General features: G+C 42.4%; 3 protein-coding genes across 6 annotated transcripts in view; 1 reads left to right on the top strand and 2 right to left on the bottom strand.

Moving 5' to 3' along the window:
- Positions 1-15,222, top strand: part of LOC106745684 (extracellular sulfatase SULF-1 homolog) — an 83,561-nt gene extending 68,339 nt beyond the window's left edge. Inside the window, exons 5-17 of one of the 4 annotated variants that reach the window (XM_014621523.1) lie at positions 1,995-2,145; positions 2,555-2,730; positions 4,377-4,487; positions 5,325-5,617; positions 8,019-8,360; positions 8,622-8,808; positions 8,876-9,143; positions 9,214-9,390; positions 10,002-10,944; positions 11,764-12,159; positions 12,337-12,525; positions 12,601-12,688; positions 12,844-15,222. In XM_014621523.1, coding sequence (XP_014477009.1) covers positions 1,995-2,145; positions 2,555-2,730; positions 4,377-4,487; positions 5,325-5,617; positions 8,019-8,360; positions 8,622-8,808; positions 8,876-9,143; positions 9,214-9,390; positions 10,002-10,944; positions 11,764-12,159; positions 12,337-12,525; positions 12,601-12,688; positions 12,844-12,931 — 3,409 coding nt within the window. In that variant the 3' untranslated portion in view covers positions 12,932-15,222. Of the gene's footprint in view, positions 1-1,994; positions 2,146-2,554; positions 2,731-4,376; positions 4,488-5,321; positions 5,618-8,018; positions 8,361-8,621; positions 8,809-8,875; positions 9,144-9,213; positions 9,391-10,001; positions 10,945-11,763; positions 12,160-12,336; positions 12,526-12,597; positions 12,689-12,843 lie in introns of all 4 variants that reach the window. The other 3 variants (XM_014621521.1, XM_014621522.1, XM_014621520.1) reach the window with 3 other exon arrangements.
- The window catches only part of LOC106745688, a 39,382-nt gene continuing 26,040 nt past the window's right edge, over positions 3,243-16,584 (bottom strand). The window contains exon 3 of the mRNA XM_014621527.1: positions 3,243-3,966. Within this exon, the coding sequence (XP_014477013.1) occupies positions 3,893-3,966 (74 nt within the window). The 3' untranslated portion in view covers positions 3,243-3,892. The remainder of the gene's footprint in view (positions 3,967-16,584) is intronic.
- Positions 14,918-16,393, bottom strand: LOC106745687 (UPF0544 protein C5orf45 homolog). The gene is made up of 3 exons (XM_014621526.1): positions 16,047-16,393; positions 15,899-15,967; positions 14,918-15,804 (listed from the first exon to the last, which is right to left on the bottom strand). The coding sequence occupies exons 1-3, from the start codon at positions 16,095-16,097 to the stop codon at positions 15,274-15,276; spliced, it is 651 nt and encodes a 216-aa protein (XP_014477012.1). The 5' UTR covers positions 16,098-16,393; the 3' UTR covers positions 14,918-15,273.

Raw genomic sequence — 16,584 nt, 5'->3', positions numbered from 1 at the left:
TCAAAACAATGGACAGAAAAGGGCTACGTCATCGCCCGTCGATCGCCAAGCGTCGTTCGTACACTGAGCGATCGCAAAATCGCAACAATCAACACCTCCAAAACATTCTTGACCTTCAAGTCGGTCATGTTTATTCTTACGCATGTATTTTCCAAGCGTTACGTGCGCATTTTTTTTATATTTTTGCTCGAAGATCGTTCCAAACTTTAACCATATATGTAATTAAATACTAATTACACGCAATCGATTCAGCCATCATTCTGGCGGAATGTTCGCAATTTGTCCGCATAAATGTCCCGCTTTGCAAAACGAAAAGACGAGGAGGAGGAGGAAGAGGAGGAGTAAAACGAGACGAAGGAACGCGCGAAAGGACACGGGAGAGCAGGCGATGACATTCGTCTGGGTGTAAATATAATTCGCGGTGTCGCGCGGGCGAGTTAAGTGGCGAGACGGTAAACGCAGAATAGGTCGCAATTAAGGAGTCGAGACGAAACGTGCGCCGTGAGATGCGCTCTCCGCTCGGAACTGATGCGGCTGGATTGTGTGTTTTGTTTGAAATTTCCATAAAGTACGGAGAATTTATAGCAGAGCGCGCGCGAGTTCGATAGAGAAAGAGAGACAGAGAACCGAGAAGCCACATGATAGAATTAACGCGGACTGTGAGCGGGAATTAAGGAGAGCCCTGCCGCTCTCGCCTCCTCCCACGTCTCTTTCTCTCTCTGCGCTTAAGAACTCCGGCTACTTCCCTCCGTTCTCCTTTGCCCCGATTTCCTTCGGAAACCATCTGCTCCGGTTTCACCACGACCACGACGTGCTCGGGACGAACCGATTAGATCACGTTAGGAATGAAGGAATGAAATTTGGAGGATAAAATATCGGTTTGCTCTCTCTCTCTCTCTCTCTCTTCGAATCAAACGAACCCGACGGTAGTGCTCTCCCGTCCCGCGGGTTGTTTATTCCATCTCCACCGGGAGAATCGAGCGGGACAGTTTCTCAATATTCCTACCCCGAGAAAACGCGCGAGCGGAGGGATGTCGGGTACATATTGCATCGGAGGGGAATTCCAATTACTTCCACCTATCGTCGTCGTCTGTTTCCCCTAAATTCCTCCGAAATTCGGACCGTATGCATAACCTGTTCTCGCGGCATGAAGAACCCGTCAATAATAAGATCAAGACGAGGAGAGAGATCCTGCGTGCGGTATGAGCGCTTCCGAAGGACGTGGTGGAGAAGGTGAAGGGCCAATTACCCATAATTTCGTGTCTCGCGTAATTGGAGGAGGAGAAAGAGGCGGTGACGACGACGGCCTGTCTCGAGAGTCCGCTCTCTGTACTTCATCCCCCCGGTGATTTCCTCTCATCGGCGATCTCTCGCGTCTCGTTGGTCACGGCGGGGCACGGTGGATTAATTCAATTTGGTCTAGCTACCGAGGATTCCAAGGACAAACTATGCTGCTCCTAAATCCCGACCGCTTCTTGTTAAGACCTCGCTACACCCACCACGGCGGACCGCGATTGTGATTAAGGGCGACGTCGCGAGGCTGCGCGACGAAGCGGCGTAGCTGGATTAGCTATCGGTGGATTCCTCGCCGAGAGACGGCAAATCGCGCCAAAGCCGATTCTCCGAAGGGAATTCTCTTCCGAGAAATGCTCAGCCTCGCGGTCGTCGGGCGAAATCGTAAATTGTGGAAATTGAATTAAAGAGCGGTTGAGGGAGAGTGAGCGAAAGGGAGAGCGTTTCCGTACCTGGCGGGTCTCGTTTTCGCGCTTCGAAAGATCGGAAAACTATTCGAACCTCGTAAAACTCAACCCGCCACAACGATCGGGAATAGAGTCTGATTACGCTAATTTGTAAAAATCTGTTTTTTAATCCCCTTGAAACTTTTTCGGCTATAAATTAATGTTATTATTGCGCATATCTCGCAGACTAATTATTTAATTAATGACTTGTTTGATTAATAACTTCCTCGTTTTCCGCGACTTTTCATGTTTCAGTACGCCGGCGTACGATTACGCGCCGAATCCCGATAAGCAGTGGATACTTCAAGTGACGCAGAAGATGCAGCCCATTCACAAGCAGTTCACGGATCTCTTAATGACGAAAAGATTGCAAACTCTACAGAGCGTCGACGCCGCTGTAGACAGAGTGCGTAACCGCGTTCAATATTTCGCTGAACTATATTTACGAAACTCGTAACTTTTCTTAACACTTTGCGGTCTGCGGCCCACTCGAAGACGCTTGACTAATGTGTTCGAACTTTTGACATAGCTACGAATCGCTATTCATCTGTTTCGCATGTTGCTTAAAACCGCGTATGTTTCGCGATTTATCGATAAAACCAATGTTGTCAGGTCGCATAGTGCCGTCGATGGACTACAACGTCGAAATGAGCGCGACGGCACCATACTGTTGACGGACCGCAAAGTGTTAAGAAGAGAATGTCATAACTATTTTTCGCTGTTGTAAAAGGTTTTTTACGAATCCAACGGAAGCACTAGTGTCTCAAATACCGTACCGTCTGCGTTCCATTGATTTTACACATTTTTACATATAGATCTATCAAGAACTAAAGGATCTGGGCGAACTGGATAATACATATATCATTTACACGTCCGATCATGGATACCATTTAGGACAATTCGGGCTTATCAAAGGCAAGAGCTTCCCATTCGAGTTCGACGTGAGGGTGCCCTTTTTAATCAGAGGCCCCGGTATCGAAGCTGGATCCGTGTAAGTCTCTCGATTGCTTATATTTATCGGGTCGATGCGAGAGACTCGTCGTTTTTCTGTTAAAAATTCACCCGTAGAAAGATCTGGATAAAAAAGAAATGGGAAGAATCCGAAGGAATATCGAGGTCTCCCTATCTCTTTCTCGAGAGAGAGAGATGATATTTTATCAATAAAAATGTCAACACTTCACTGTTCATTTTATCAACAAAGTTTCAACACTTCGAGAGACGTTGGATGATGTCGTTTTCGATTTTCTTTCACAAACCTCTCGCATCGACTTTATGATACTCTGAGCGATCTCTATTATCGGAGCTCAATTGCGCACTTTTCCCAACGGCCATTCAGTTAAATCGATTCCCGTGTAGAAATTATTTCTCTACGCGCCGATGCAAGGAGCGCGAACAAGCGCTTCTCGCCGATCGCGTTAATTTCACTTTCAAGCGGCCGATGAAGCGCCCCGTCGGATAATATATAATTATCCCGATCTGTACATAAATCCGCGTTCTCGAGGGGATAGCACGCGAACGATAATTCCTCCCGTTGCGGGACAAGGTAACGCTATGGTGTGAATGCCGCGGCGGTGCCGTTGCTTCGACATGCTTCGACATCAAAGGTACAATCTACTTGTTCGCTTAAACACCCCGTCAGGATTTCACGGCGGATAAATAGAGCACTTGCCTGTAAGTGGCCGTTGTCTGGCAGTCTCTCTCGCTGAGTCACGGTACCGTTGCTCGGCTAAGCCCGAAAACGCGATAAATTATCGCGGACCGTGAAACGTAAAAACGGACGGTGGTTGTAACTGAAAGAGCGGCACTCCTAAATCGCCGCTCATGCGAATTCGTGATCGTTTCACCCAGGGCTCGAGTTACGAGCAACTCGTTTTTACGATCTCGAATCGGTCTCCTCTGGTTTTCTCGACAAAAACACCGTGTCTCTGTCAAACGATGTCTCTCACAAACGGAAGCAGACTGTTCTCAAAAACAGGTCCGATGTCACTTGCTAATTGTACTAATTAGAACGTGACACATCGCATTGTCTTCCACTCAGGAATATTTGGAAAAATGATTATCACTCCTTTGTGCGTACACACGATGAAAGAAAAGAATTTCCTTACCGACGTTGCCTGAAGTGTCTGGGAAAGTAGCGAACGCACGTTTCGCCGTTATGTGCTTTGTTGTTTCATATTCCTCCTGTGTGAAGCTATCTCTTGCAGTATCAACGTCGGTGAGAAGTTATCTGTAAAAGTAAAAGGGTAAAAGCCGTAAATATTTAAGAGATCAAAAGAGAGAGAGAGAGAGAGCAAAAGAGAGAAAGAAAGAGACTGGAAGGTCCCTTCGTGATAAAAAGTCAGAGTAAAAGTTTAATCTGTAGATCTGTCTAGTGTCAAAGGGAGGGATTTTAAATGTCAGAGAGTCAATAAACGTTCTTCATCGCGGAGTAATTCAGGTACCCTCCCCAAGTGCAACCATATGGCCGAGAGAGTTTATAGGATGCCAAGTATGTGCACGACGATGAGTCATTATAAACACTGTTATCGGCGAAACTTAGGCCGCTGATTGAGACAAATAAATGGTCGAAAAGCGCGCGTGAGTTTCCCGGTGATATCGGCCCGAGAATGTCCGCGTAACGTCGCATCCACGTTGCAGAGTAGACGACATAGTTCTGAACATCGATCTGGCGCCGACATTCCTGGATATCGCCGGCGTCGAGACGCCGCCGCAGATGGACGGTCGTTCCTTCAAGAAACTCTTCCTCAAGTGAGTACTCTCTTCCTTTCTTTCGAATCATATTCACTTAGCGCATCCTCCTTAAACTATCGACCACATGTGTGCGTGTTTCTTTCCTGTATCTTTTATTTTCTTTTAATTGGGACAAATTATGATGGAGTTCGGGAAAAATTATGAAAATATAACGCGAGAAACTGGTCAATTTGCGGTCACGATCTGCGTGGAAATTCTCTAAAAATAGATCGTACTTTCTGAGGCGATTTCAACGAAGCTCTATTTGTTCCGGCGATTTCTTTTTCTCTCCTTTTCTCAATTAAGCTTTTTTCGGAGAGAGAACAGCTGTATTTTCACTAGTCCGGCGCCCGATTGCATCGATTCATTGCCCTTGGGAGGATTTAATCATTTATTATCGTACGTCGAGTCGCATGCACGATTCCCACGCACGCTTCTCGCTCAACGACTTCCGATGTGATGTAAAGTTTAACGACGTTCCGAAATGCCTAATCTTAATGCGGGTCGCGTAACCGGATTTTACCCGGTAGCAAGTAAAATTGCTGTTTTATAACTTCATTAATTTGCCAGAACTTTCTGACTTAGTTAAGACGAAGTTACGTTATTAAAGTGGACTTTTCGTAGCGCCACTTTTTGCCGACTCCACTTCGTAGCTAGTTAAAATTTCCGTCTCTTGTAACTCCATTATAAATTATTATAACATTAGTAATTCCGTTATGTACGTGTTCCGTTATGAAGTGTGTGTTTCTCTCTCGTTTTTTTGCTCGTCCGTTTTTTTCATTTTCTCCCTCTGACTTTCCGCGTCGTCGATCGCGTTTCGTTCCGCCGGTAAAGCTAAGCTCGTTGTCGCAGTAGCAAGCACGGCAGAAGGTCAAAGTTTAAGTGGCCAGACACGTTTCTGATCGAGTCCTCCGGCCGCCGTGAAACCCCAGAGTCCATCGCCGAATCGAAAGCGCGGGAAGCCAGGAGGCAAAACGCCACGCAGAGCAAACAGCTGCCAAGCTCTACGCCAGAAGAGGAAGATGACAACATCGCCGACTCAGATGCCGATGTCGAAGCGGAGCATCGATTCACGGACAACGACACCGGCAGCGACCAGGATATCTCGGAGGACGAAGACTTCGAGGATTCAATAATCGACGAGACAAGTGAGTCGTCGCTTGCGTTGATCTCGGAGTAGCGCAAGGAATTCCAATTTGCTCTCCCGTTCTCGGGGATAATTAACCCTTCACACTTCGTGGACGTCATCCAAAATTTCTTATGAAGCCGAAGGTACGCTGTGACGGCAACCTTTCGAGTTTCAGATCTAAATTTTTTAACTAAGTCACCGAGTTAGTTTTCAAACTGATTTAAAACTCGAAAAGCGCGACATTTTTCGAGTTTTATAAGAAATGTTGAGTAGTATCGCTGCTCGAGCGAAAGGTTAATCGTTTCCGGTTAACGTTATGAACTTCTACTTTTATCCTTGATTTGATTTCTCGTTTGAGAAAAAAAAAGTTAAATCAACATGACATAATCAGGAGCGTTTTGCTGAAAGAATAGAATTTCTGGTTCTCATGAACCAAACTCGTTTTTCAAATGGTTGATCCCTAACAATAGTATTAGAAAGGTAATGATTAATGCAATATGAAGTTTGAAAAATCTATGCTAAATATTTATAAATATGATTCATGATACACAGCTCTGACACTATAGCAGGAAAATATCACAATCAAATTTATATAATATTTAAGAACCTATAAAGAAATAATTGTTTTTCATGATTTCACACATAATATTTATATATTTTTAATATATATCACGTATATTATATTTTTAATATATATCATGTGTACTGATAGACGTATACAAATGCAGATTGTTGGAGAAATGATCGTGACATCAGATTTTTTCGTATTTTTTGTATTCTTTGCATTGTATTGCATGTATTCTTTGTATTCTTTGTATACTGGTTATAGATGTTTAAGATTATTTAATAATTCTATCTTTACAAAAATGCCTAACCAAGAAGCATAAGGGGAAATATATCGCGTACAATATTGCAGAATCTTTACAGATTAACTGTTATGTACTTCAATAGTTATCAGAAATTTCGTATTTTATACATCAATTTCCGGAAAACTAAATGGTCAATGATTTCGTAATTTTTCAATAATAGTTTTACAAGTTTCTTTTATCGTCTTCTCGTTTTCAAAACCGTAAGAGTAGTTTAATCGTTAGAATTGAAAATGCAATATCGGAAGTCGTTTTCGTACCTGTGATACATATAAATAATTCTAATTTTGATTTCAATTATCTCAGCTTCGGTACAATCAATGTTCCTGTAATTTTACACATCTGTAGATCGTGTTTCAAATAATACGCTGTTAAAATTTGTAAATATTAACTAATACTAACTAAGAAAACTAATTTACGAAGCAACCAACTTAAGAACCAAAAATTCTGTTTCCTCCCGCCAAAACGCGCCTAATCATATCACGTTATTTCAACTCATCTTTTTTTCGCGTTGACTCATAAACTCTCACAAGACGTAGTCGAAGAGGATAGGATCGCGCCGTCGATCTCGCAAGGATCTCGGATAGATCCGTTGACTGCGGACTCTAACAGATGCTCCGCGGCGGTGGCGGCGACGGCGGCGTGGCATTATAAAACCTACCGTTACGCCAGATGCTGTACGTTGCGTATTACGCGTGTACGCGCGTAAAGGAACTCGTTCCTTCCCCGGTATGCATTAGCATAAATACCCGGTCCCGGGGATTGACGGGGCGCATCTCTCTCCTCTCTCGTCTTTCCCTCTCCTCCTATCATTCTCTCTTTCTCTCTCTTTTTCTTCTTATTTCCCTGCCGAGATTATCGGACGGACGTACTTTGTCACGGGGATATTTTCGGCGATGGGCCCACGTCGGCGAGTAAAAGCGTCGTCACGTATGTGTATATATACCGATGAGTCTCATCCCGCGTCCTTCCGATGGCGGGAATCTCAAGCTCGCGTAAAGAGGATGTGGACTCAGCCATGTGCGCGTCAAAAAACGAGCGGTCGCGGTCGAAAAGACGGCTCCTCCGGGTTTCTCCTCCGCCGAGGAAGTGGCCGACGCGCGAGCTCAAATCCCGCTTTATCGGAGGATCCCACGAACGAGACACCGATACCGAGGTGAAATTTTTTTTATCGCTCACGATAATCCACGGGGATCCAACGTTATCCTCTTTATCGCTGCCAAGCAGCGCGAGCAAGAGTTTCATAAGGCTGCGTCACGTTGCGTTTAGTTTTATGTGTGTTTGCTCACGTATAAGAAGTTCCACGCGTACTACTTCGTAAACATTCGATGGGTTACACGCAAGTTTCCGTCGGGGCCCGACGATTTCCCGCCGGAAAAACTGTTACTCGTTATTATATGTGATTCTAAGCATGCGTCCAAGATCCATATTGGACGCTTCGGAGAATTTAACTGGATAAAAAGTGACGTGCGTGAAAAAATTAATCTCGGGTGTGAGAAAAACGCGTCCCACGGATCCTACGAAAGGTGGATTGCAACTCAAACATTTCTCCAGATTCGGATGCGCATCTGGATAACAGGGTGCACACACCCCTCTCGACGAAGCACGAGCGGCTCGCAGCGGAATGCTCGCGGCCGGAAGCGCAGACCGATTGCTTGCCCGGGCAAAAGTGGCGTTGCGAGTGGGACGGACACCGTTGGCGACGGCACAAGTGCAGGTACGCGGCACCCCCGCCGGTACAGAGGGAGTCGAAGAAGTGCGCCTGCTTCACGCCGACCGGCGTCGTCTACACGAGGCTTGAGTCCAACAATTACGACGGCCACAGATACGGTTTCGCTCGGGAGCGCAGACCCGCGGACCCTTACGGTGATATACCGAGGTACTTCGCCAAACGAGGTGTGTTTTTAGTGAGAATCGTCATAATAATCGTTACTCTGTCGTCCGCGTGATAAGAGATGTGGCGATTGCGTTAATTAAAAACAGTAAGGCGCAAACAAAAGGCGCGATATTAGAATTTGAACAGTTACAATAATTTATAAATGTTACGGTAAAAAAATGTTAAAGTTATCATTTCTTATATTACATTGTAATGTAACTCTAACGTGTAAATTTTGAAATTTTTCTAAAATCTATTGTGAAATGTAATTTCATTCGCAGGCAAACGAGAAGTGTCCAACGATAGCGTGTTGAATCGGGAGATCGATGAGGATTTCGACGCCGATTTCGACGTGGAGGAGGAACGTGACAGGCGAGCGATCGACGAGGAGGATGACGAGGATTTTCTGCGGGAGGTGAATCTGCTAACGCAGCAGGTGAAGAGAGAGCACACGAGTGCGCGAGCGAGGTACGAAAGTAATCGGCAAAGGTATCGCAGAGTCCGAAAAAAACGTGTTACTTTATTATTATCTCAGGAGTACGCGCGGAAATGGAACGAGAATCGACGACGATAGCGTCGACAGGAAGGACTCGCTCGTCCCTGACTACCTGGAGCAAAAGATCTCCGGCTATTCGCTCGACGACTTCGATCTCACGTTGGACAAAGTCGTCAAGGGCCGATTGAACGTGGACGACGTGATCAAGAGGCACCGGAGAGTACGGAGGAGCGTTACGAAGAAAGACACCATCGAGCATGTGACGAAGATCATGGAGAGCATAGAGGAGGAATTGGACGACTTGAAGGTAACCATCGAAAATCGCTCGATCGTCTGATTTGTGTTTCATAAAATGAAAATTGCCATTCCGTCGACAGCAAACTCAAGCCCGTCATTCGTCTGAGGTAGTGAAGACACCGAAATGCCTAGTCTTACCGAAAGGTGGTGTCAATTGCACCGAGGCTGTGTATCATGATCCTAACGAGTGGCGGATCTCGAGGCGCGAGATCGAGCAGGAAATACGGAAAATGCGAGAGCAACTGGAATCGTTGAAAGTAAGCCGTGTCAAAATAAAAAATGTATACGAAAGCTTTTAGTCTTTTGACCTACAACAGATATGGGAGCGGTTTAGCTGTCAAAAATAGTGGGTAAAATGAGTTTCATCTTTGGAGAAGTAAGAAAAATGAGTCAGTTTTAAAAAAAGAGAATATAAAGTGAGTCTTTCCTAAATAATTTACGCTAAATTGCTTATCTATATTATACTATTTCTCTGAGAGATTTTAAAAGGCCTGATTTTACAAAGAACGTCAATGAAGAGAGCAAAATTTGAATTGTGAGGAAGAAAAAAGTTACACATGATACTTTTGGAATTCGAATTTTAATAATATTCAATAATATGCAATTTAAAGAAAACACAGTCAGGTGTACTCCGAATGGGCATTGTCTCTTTTTTTCGGTTCGTTGAAAAGGTGAGAGAAAGTGAAGTGTTTCTAAATAAGTGAGAAATGAGAAAAATGAGTTGCTCCCGTATAGAAAACAGCGAAAACCTGCGGAAAAAAAGATTCGAATTTTTCCACGCACCCAACAACTTGTTATATTTCTCTTTTCTTAATTCAGAGACTCATTTCCGGATTAGACACTATTAATTCTTGTTACTACATCATAGGAGATTCGCCGGCACCTGATGAAGAAGCGGCCACAATTCCTCGCGGACCACGAGGAGAAGCTCGCCGACGCGGAAGAATCCCGCGGCTCGCACCGACTTTACCACCACCCGCCGAAGGGTCACGCGAGTCGCCACCATAAGAAATACGACAAGACCACTCACGCCAACGCGGAGCGTGTCACGAGCACATCCACGGAGCCGATTGCAACAGAGACTGGTGCGGTTGACGAGAGGATCTCGGCGACGAAGGAACGGCTCGACAAACACAGCACGATTTCTGCGGAGATTCCCGGGACCAGCGGTGCGACCGAGATACCGGCCGCGACGACTACCAGCTCGTCGACGACGAAGTCGAAGAAACCAGCACGTCGGCAGAAGACGAAGGAAACGTCCAGCAACCGAACGGAGACCGAGGAGGACAAGCCGCAGAGGCGTAGGAAGCCGCATCATCATCGGCGGAACAACACCTTGCTGACGAACAGCGTGCACGACGACGGCGTGGCGCCGCGTGCGACGCAAGTGAACGTGACCGACAACACCAACGAGACAACATCGTCCACGCAGGACGTCTCGACTCGTGACGACCGCGGCTTCTCGACCGTGCCCGTCACGGCGACCGAGCGCACCACCACCGTGCGACAAGGAGCCGCGTCCCAGAGCGGCAACGATCTTCAGAACGCGGATCGCAACGCGGAACCAACCGCCGAGACCGAACCACCGGCGACCACCGTGACGCGAATGACGAGCAGCCCGGTGAACGGTAAAGCCGCGAGTCCCGATCGATCGCGAAATACGCCCGTCAGCACGACACCACTGACGATGACTACTACGCAGTCCTTGAGGAAGTACACCAAGGTGCAGAAAAATAGAACGTCGGGGGTCCTCGGCCCAGCCAGGATAGACGTTACGATCCTCGAGGCTCCCGGCAGGAGGCACAAACAAGGTACGCAACGAATCAGACAATTGTGCTCTTTAAATTTCCTGGAGTGAAATCTCATTCAAAACCAGTGAAGGGTGGCAGTATTTTCACTCGAAGTGATCAAGTGAAAATATTGCCAAATCGAAATCGCAAGAGTAAATATTTCACTTAAGCTTACGGTGAATTCTGACTAGTGCTGTCGGTATAATCCGAGTATTTCGATACCCGGGTAATATCCATAGGTTTAAATATCCGATTACTCAGGCATTTATATTTACGGATATTACCCCGACATGCAGAAAATAATAATGAGAAAATATTTCGTTGAAAAATTCGTTCCGTTTTCTAATAAGTTCTTCGTTCAGAAATCCCAGAATTCCTAAAAACGTGGGATCATGTAGCTACCATAGAGATAGCAAGTCTTCGAATAAAACGATGCATACTTAATTGATTGATTGTATTTCTGAAAATAAATAAATGCTGTGTGTACATTTTGATTAAAAATAAACTTTCGCATCGACATAAATAATTAGAGAGAGTCGAAATCGACAGCCTTAATTCTGATCATATGAGCAAATTGTTGATTCTCTTAAAACATAAATATTATAAATATTGAATATTTCCCTCAGATTCGCTCTTCAATTTCGAGTGAAGATATTCACTCGACGATTCAGAGTGGAGGATTCCCTCGAAATGAGTGAAAAGTCACTCGAATCCGAGTGATCGATAGTCACTCCATTCGTCGAGTGAAATTTCACTGCTAGAAATTAAAAGAGACGGTTCTCTTCAAGTTTCCCTGCTTCTCGAGCGAAGCTTTCTACCGCACAACTCTCGATCTCGTAGGTGCGAGCGCGAACAACGGCCGGTCACAGGCGGCGCAAAACGGCTCGTTGGAACCGCGGTACAAGTGCTACTGCGAGCCCGACACGAAGAAAGACGAGAAGGAGATCGCGAGGGAAGAGAGACGGAGGTTGAAGGAGGAACGTTTGAAGAAGAAAGAACGGAAGCTGCGGAAGAAGGCTAAGTTAGAGAAGGAGTGTCTGACAGAGAAGATGAACTGCTTCGAGCACGACAACGATCACTGGCGCACCGCACCGCTGTGGAGCGCTGGCCCGTTCTGCTTCTGCATGAACGCGAACAACAACACGTACTCGTGCGTACGCACGATCAACGTCACGCACAATTTCCTCTACTGCGAGTTCACCACGGGACTCGTAACATTTTACAATCTGAGGATCGGTGAGTGAGTGTGCGGCGAGAAATCGATTTCACTCGATTTCATCCAAATGGAATTTTCGTCTTTCGGAGAATTCTTAATTAAACTTTGTCGGTTTTAATATGAATTATTTAGCTGTCTTGATATAGCCTGACTATTGATTAAGGGCTCGCAGGCTTAGAGACTATTTTCTCTTTCAGACCCGTTCGAACAATGGAACAGAGTGTCGTCTTTGACACTTACCGAGAGATCCTATCTGCACGATCAATTGGAACACTTGAAGGGATGCAAAGGTACGAGGGATTGCACGGTCGGCAGCGCTAGGGAGGCTCTGCCGCAATATCAGCAGCATCAGCGAATCACGAAGAGAAAGTACAGCGACCCGTATGGTACGTTTCGTAAACCTGAACACACAACATACTGAGAGTTTCAAGTACTAAGAGCCTGACGAAATATTTCAGAAGAAGGTAGATTCATACCTTCGACGTTGCAAATTATGCGCGAGGACGGACTTAGCAGCACGACCAGCAAAAAGCGAAAGAAGTTGCCGAAGTAAGTACTTTCTCCAAAAAATACATCAGCCGTAATTTATGCGGAATAATGTAACGTAGCGTCGATCTGTTCGAGGATCTAATCGTCTTTGAAATTTGCTTTAATTTGATGAAGTATTCGCTCAATGCAATAACGCTCATCATTTTTTATTTTAGCGTCTGGAGTAGGCGCAGCAGAAGCTGGCAGAGTAATTGGCGACATCATCAAGATTCAACGAATTTTCGGCACAGACACCCATACTGATCGATAATGCATCTTTCTTTTTTTTCTATACGCTTCAACAATCGCGTGACAAATTGCCCTAGGTATACGTTGATTTCGCAATGCATTTAGTAATCTAATTTATTTACTAATAAATAACGAAGACCACGGTGATATTTAAATTAATGAGACATTTTGATTCCATTAGATCTTCATCATCCACATATCGCGTGTGTTCCTGATATATTTTGTGGCGATCGTATCGGATATATACAGTCGTTTGCACACGTTTTCTCCGATAAAGTTGGGAGAACGTAAAATGTTCATGATCGCGAATCATTGTTCACGAACTTGCAAGGTAATCGGTTACGACAAAAGTCGAGTGACAGTACTCGGTGTAAATAGTAGCCTGTTATTTTATCCGATGGAGATAACAGTATAATACAAATACTTACGTTTGCCTTGAATTTTTCATTGCACTTTTTTCGGATATTTCGTATACTATCACTGCGGCTTCTGCCATAAAAGATTACTACGCAAGTCAGTAATGGCTCACAATCATGGCCATTTGATGAATACCTAACTTCACGGAAAAAGCGTGTGCAAACGTGTGTATTTTTGATTTCGAAACGATTTAAACACTTTTTTCTCGATGCAATAGTTTGGTAAGCAGCCAATGAGAGGGCATATTTTTTATTTATTCTCAAAAGTTATGTTCTCTCATTGGACTACGCTGTATAGAGAAAAACTGTTCAAACCGTTCTGAAATCAACTATATACCGCGTGAGAGTTTCACACGCGCTATGTGGGACGCGTTTGAATTTATAGATACGCGAAATAATAAGTTTCACACACCACGATTGGGATTGCGAATAATCAATTTTTAGAATAGAGGAAGATATAGAGACGTAGATAGATACATAATTCTACTTCGTACGTACACATTTTTTTGTTAATTTATTTACTCTTTGGAGACGCGAAATATTTACGCGAAGGATTGTATCATGCAAATAACTTATCCGATTATAGTTAGTTTTTGGAAAAATGTTCGAGATAAGCGTCACGCGTGCGCTCATGCACGAATAATAACGGCTAATATTAATGGCATTTCCGTGTGAATTAATCAGAAAGAGAGAGATGATAGTGTTATTAAAATGTTTTTACTTCGACTAAATCGACGCGAAGACGTAAAGTTAATATAAACAATCATTTTCGCTGAAAAAATTTTCTTACAGTAAATTACTGAAATCAGCTGTGTAATAGAAGACTGCGAACGCACAACGAAAACGGAAAAGGATTTGATCTTCCCTTGCCAACTGCAATGTTCCCGCGATTATTTGTACAACAATCAGAAAGTATAACGTTTACCAGATGCTGCCATTTTATTTAGCTCTCCCATTGCCTTCGCGCAATAAAAGATATGGTTGCTCTCATAACGCACTGCCAAAAAAGAATTTACATTGATATTGATTGTACAACATTGATATTGATTCTAGAGCGGGTACGGATGATCCGAGCACATTAGTTAAATTTTTAAGATCATCCAAAGAGTGTAAATATTATTGTAATAACATTCTCATTTGGATCTTTGTCGATTTTATTTTTAATGCGTATAATATACATATAAATTTATATTACTTTAGCAAATACACAGCTGTTTTAGTAGAAAAATAATTATTAGTAATGTACTATATACGTTGAGGAGAAAGTAGGATGCTGTTGATGTATATTAATATAATTACTTAAAAAAAGAAAATAATTGTAGGCACTTATATTAAAAAAAAATATATATATATACATATTCAATCCTTATATTGCTGCTTGAGAAGCATGGTCTTAATAGGAATGGTTTTGTAAAGTATTTATAATTCCATGCACAAAAGAGAAATTCACAATAGTTTATGAATTTAGTTTTATGTCGAGAATATAATCGTAATACTGTATAAGAATGCAAGCTTTTGTGTATAGCAGCAATAATTTTAATCTTTCAATCAGCATTCTACCTTACCTAAAGAAAAGTCCTGCATATTAAACCATTACTCATTTACTTTTATTTGACAAAGAAAATATAGCAGAAAGAAACAAAGTATCTATGCCACATACAATTTAGAAAAAGAATATTTCTTAAAATATAGAAGACATTAAATTAAAAATATTATTCAGTTACCAAAAACTCTATCGTATATATATGTGTGAAGTAAGTAAATAATTTAAGCGTTTATTTGAAATTCTGTAGGATATAAAAATCTGTGAAAGAAATAATTCGACAAATATTTTCCTGAATGTTTTACGTACTGAATTCTATAATAAAATGTTACTTTTCAGAAAATTAATTGCAATTTAGATATTTATTTGAGATATCGTTTTTATCAATCCTATAGAAGCTAAAAATCAAGAGGATTACCTAAGTCATCATAAGTTTCGAAAATGCTGGTAACATTATCATGATTCTTGCTGGATTTATTATCTCGTAAATTATCACGTTGATCAACATCAGAATTTGTACCACAACTTAAAGAATAAGGATCTTTCGTCTCATGATCCTTAGCAACATCCTCAATTTCAAAATCAGAATCATCCATAATATCGTCAAAGTTACAAAAATCATTGTTTCTGTCATTGCATAGAAATTCCTCACCTAACATTATATCTTCAGCTTCACAAATATTTTCAGAAGATGAATCTTTTGTATCAGATGGTTGTTCTTTTTTTGGCGAATCTAAGTATTTGGCCCATTTGTTTTCCACAATTTTACTATAGTCTGACATCTGAGAATTATTTGGAGATGAGTTGTAATAAATGTTATTGTCATCTTGTTCTGAAGCTACAGCAGAGAATGATGTAGCATTTGCTTTCAAAGAATTTAATCGTTGGACATAGAGACGACAGTCTTTTCCAGATCCTTGAAAATGTATCTAGGAAATGGAACAATAAAATGAAATAACATATTGAAACCATAATAAATTATTGCAGTCATCATTGTCAACAACATTGTCTTCAAGCACCTACTTGTTTGATAGACTGCTTCTTATTGCACAACTTACACTGCCATTTACGTGCTTTCTTAACTATATGTACCTATAAAAATACTGAAAGAATTAAATACTGCGAGTAATAGCAAATTTCAAGTGTGGCAACATTATTTTTTCACTCTTACTTGGTACATCTTGCACGAGTAACAACATAAAATGTTCATTTCTTGCGGCATCGTTCGTCTAACCTCTCGTTACCGAATAGTATACTTCAGTTTTCCAAATAGTATAAATCAACAATAACTCAGAAGGATCTTTCTTTTCCAAATAGTCTAATTAACTCTTTCATTTTTTCAATAACACGTTTGTAAGCACTATTATAATATATTTTAATAATTGATCATATATACCAAGTAGTTACGAAAAGATTCAAAGTTGAAACTTAAACGATTATTATAATTTTAGGTCAGTCGATGCAGGAATCGATACTTTTTACAATTGATTATGAGAGTTTCGATATCCTTGCATGCGCCACCTAAAGCCCGTATCAGATTATGGATTAAAGATTGAGATTGAGATTAGAATTTAACCAAACAGTCTAGAATTCACTAAATTTCACTAAACTTGAGTTTAGTTAACTTTACATCAATTAGTTAAATTCAATTAAATCCCTAATCCGTAATCTGATATGAGTTTTATGCTGAGACCGGTATGTCATGAGAT

This window comes from Dinoponera quadriceps, unplaced genomic scaffold, assembly GCF_001313825.1.
Source record: "Dinoponera quadriceps isolate SergipeBrazil2010 unplaced genomic scaffold, ASM131382v1 scaffold1441, whole genome shotgun sequence".
Lineage (NCBI taxonomy): Eukaryota > Metazoa > Arthropoda > Insecta > Hymenoptera > Formicidae > Dinoponera > Dinoponera quadriceps.
The sequence above is the reverse complement of the archived record's forward strand: the minus strand, read 5'-3'. Positions and strand labels throughout refer to the sequence as shown.

Bases quoted from the DNA above. Each gene is read 5' to 3' on its own strand.
- LOC106745687 (XM_014621526.1), bottom strand. From the start codon at position 16,097: ATGCCGCAAGAAATGAACATTTTATGTTGTTACTCGTGCAAGATGTAC. The intron at 15,968-16,046 runs GTAAGAGTGAAA...GTATTTTTATAG, and splicing joins ACTCGTGCAAGATGTACCAA to GTACATATAGTTAAGAAAGC. The intron at 15,805-15,898 runs GTAGGTGCTTGA...TCCATTTCCTAG, and splicing joins AGAAGCAGTCTATCAAACAA to ATACATTTTCAAGGATCTGG.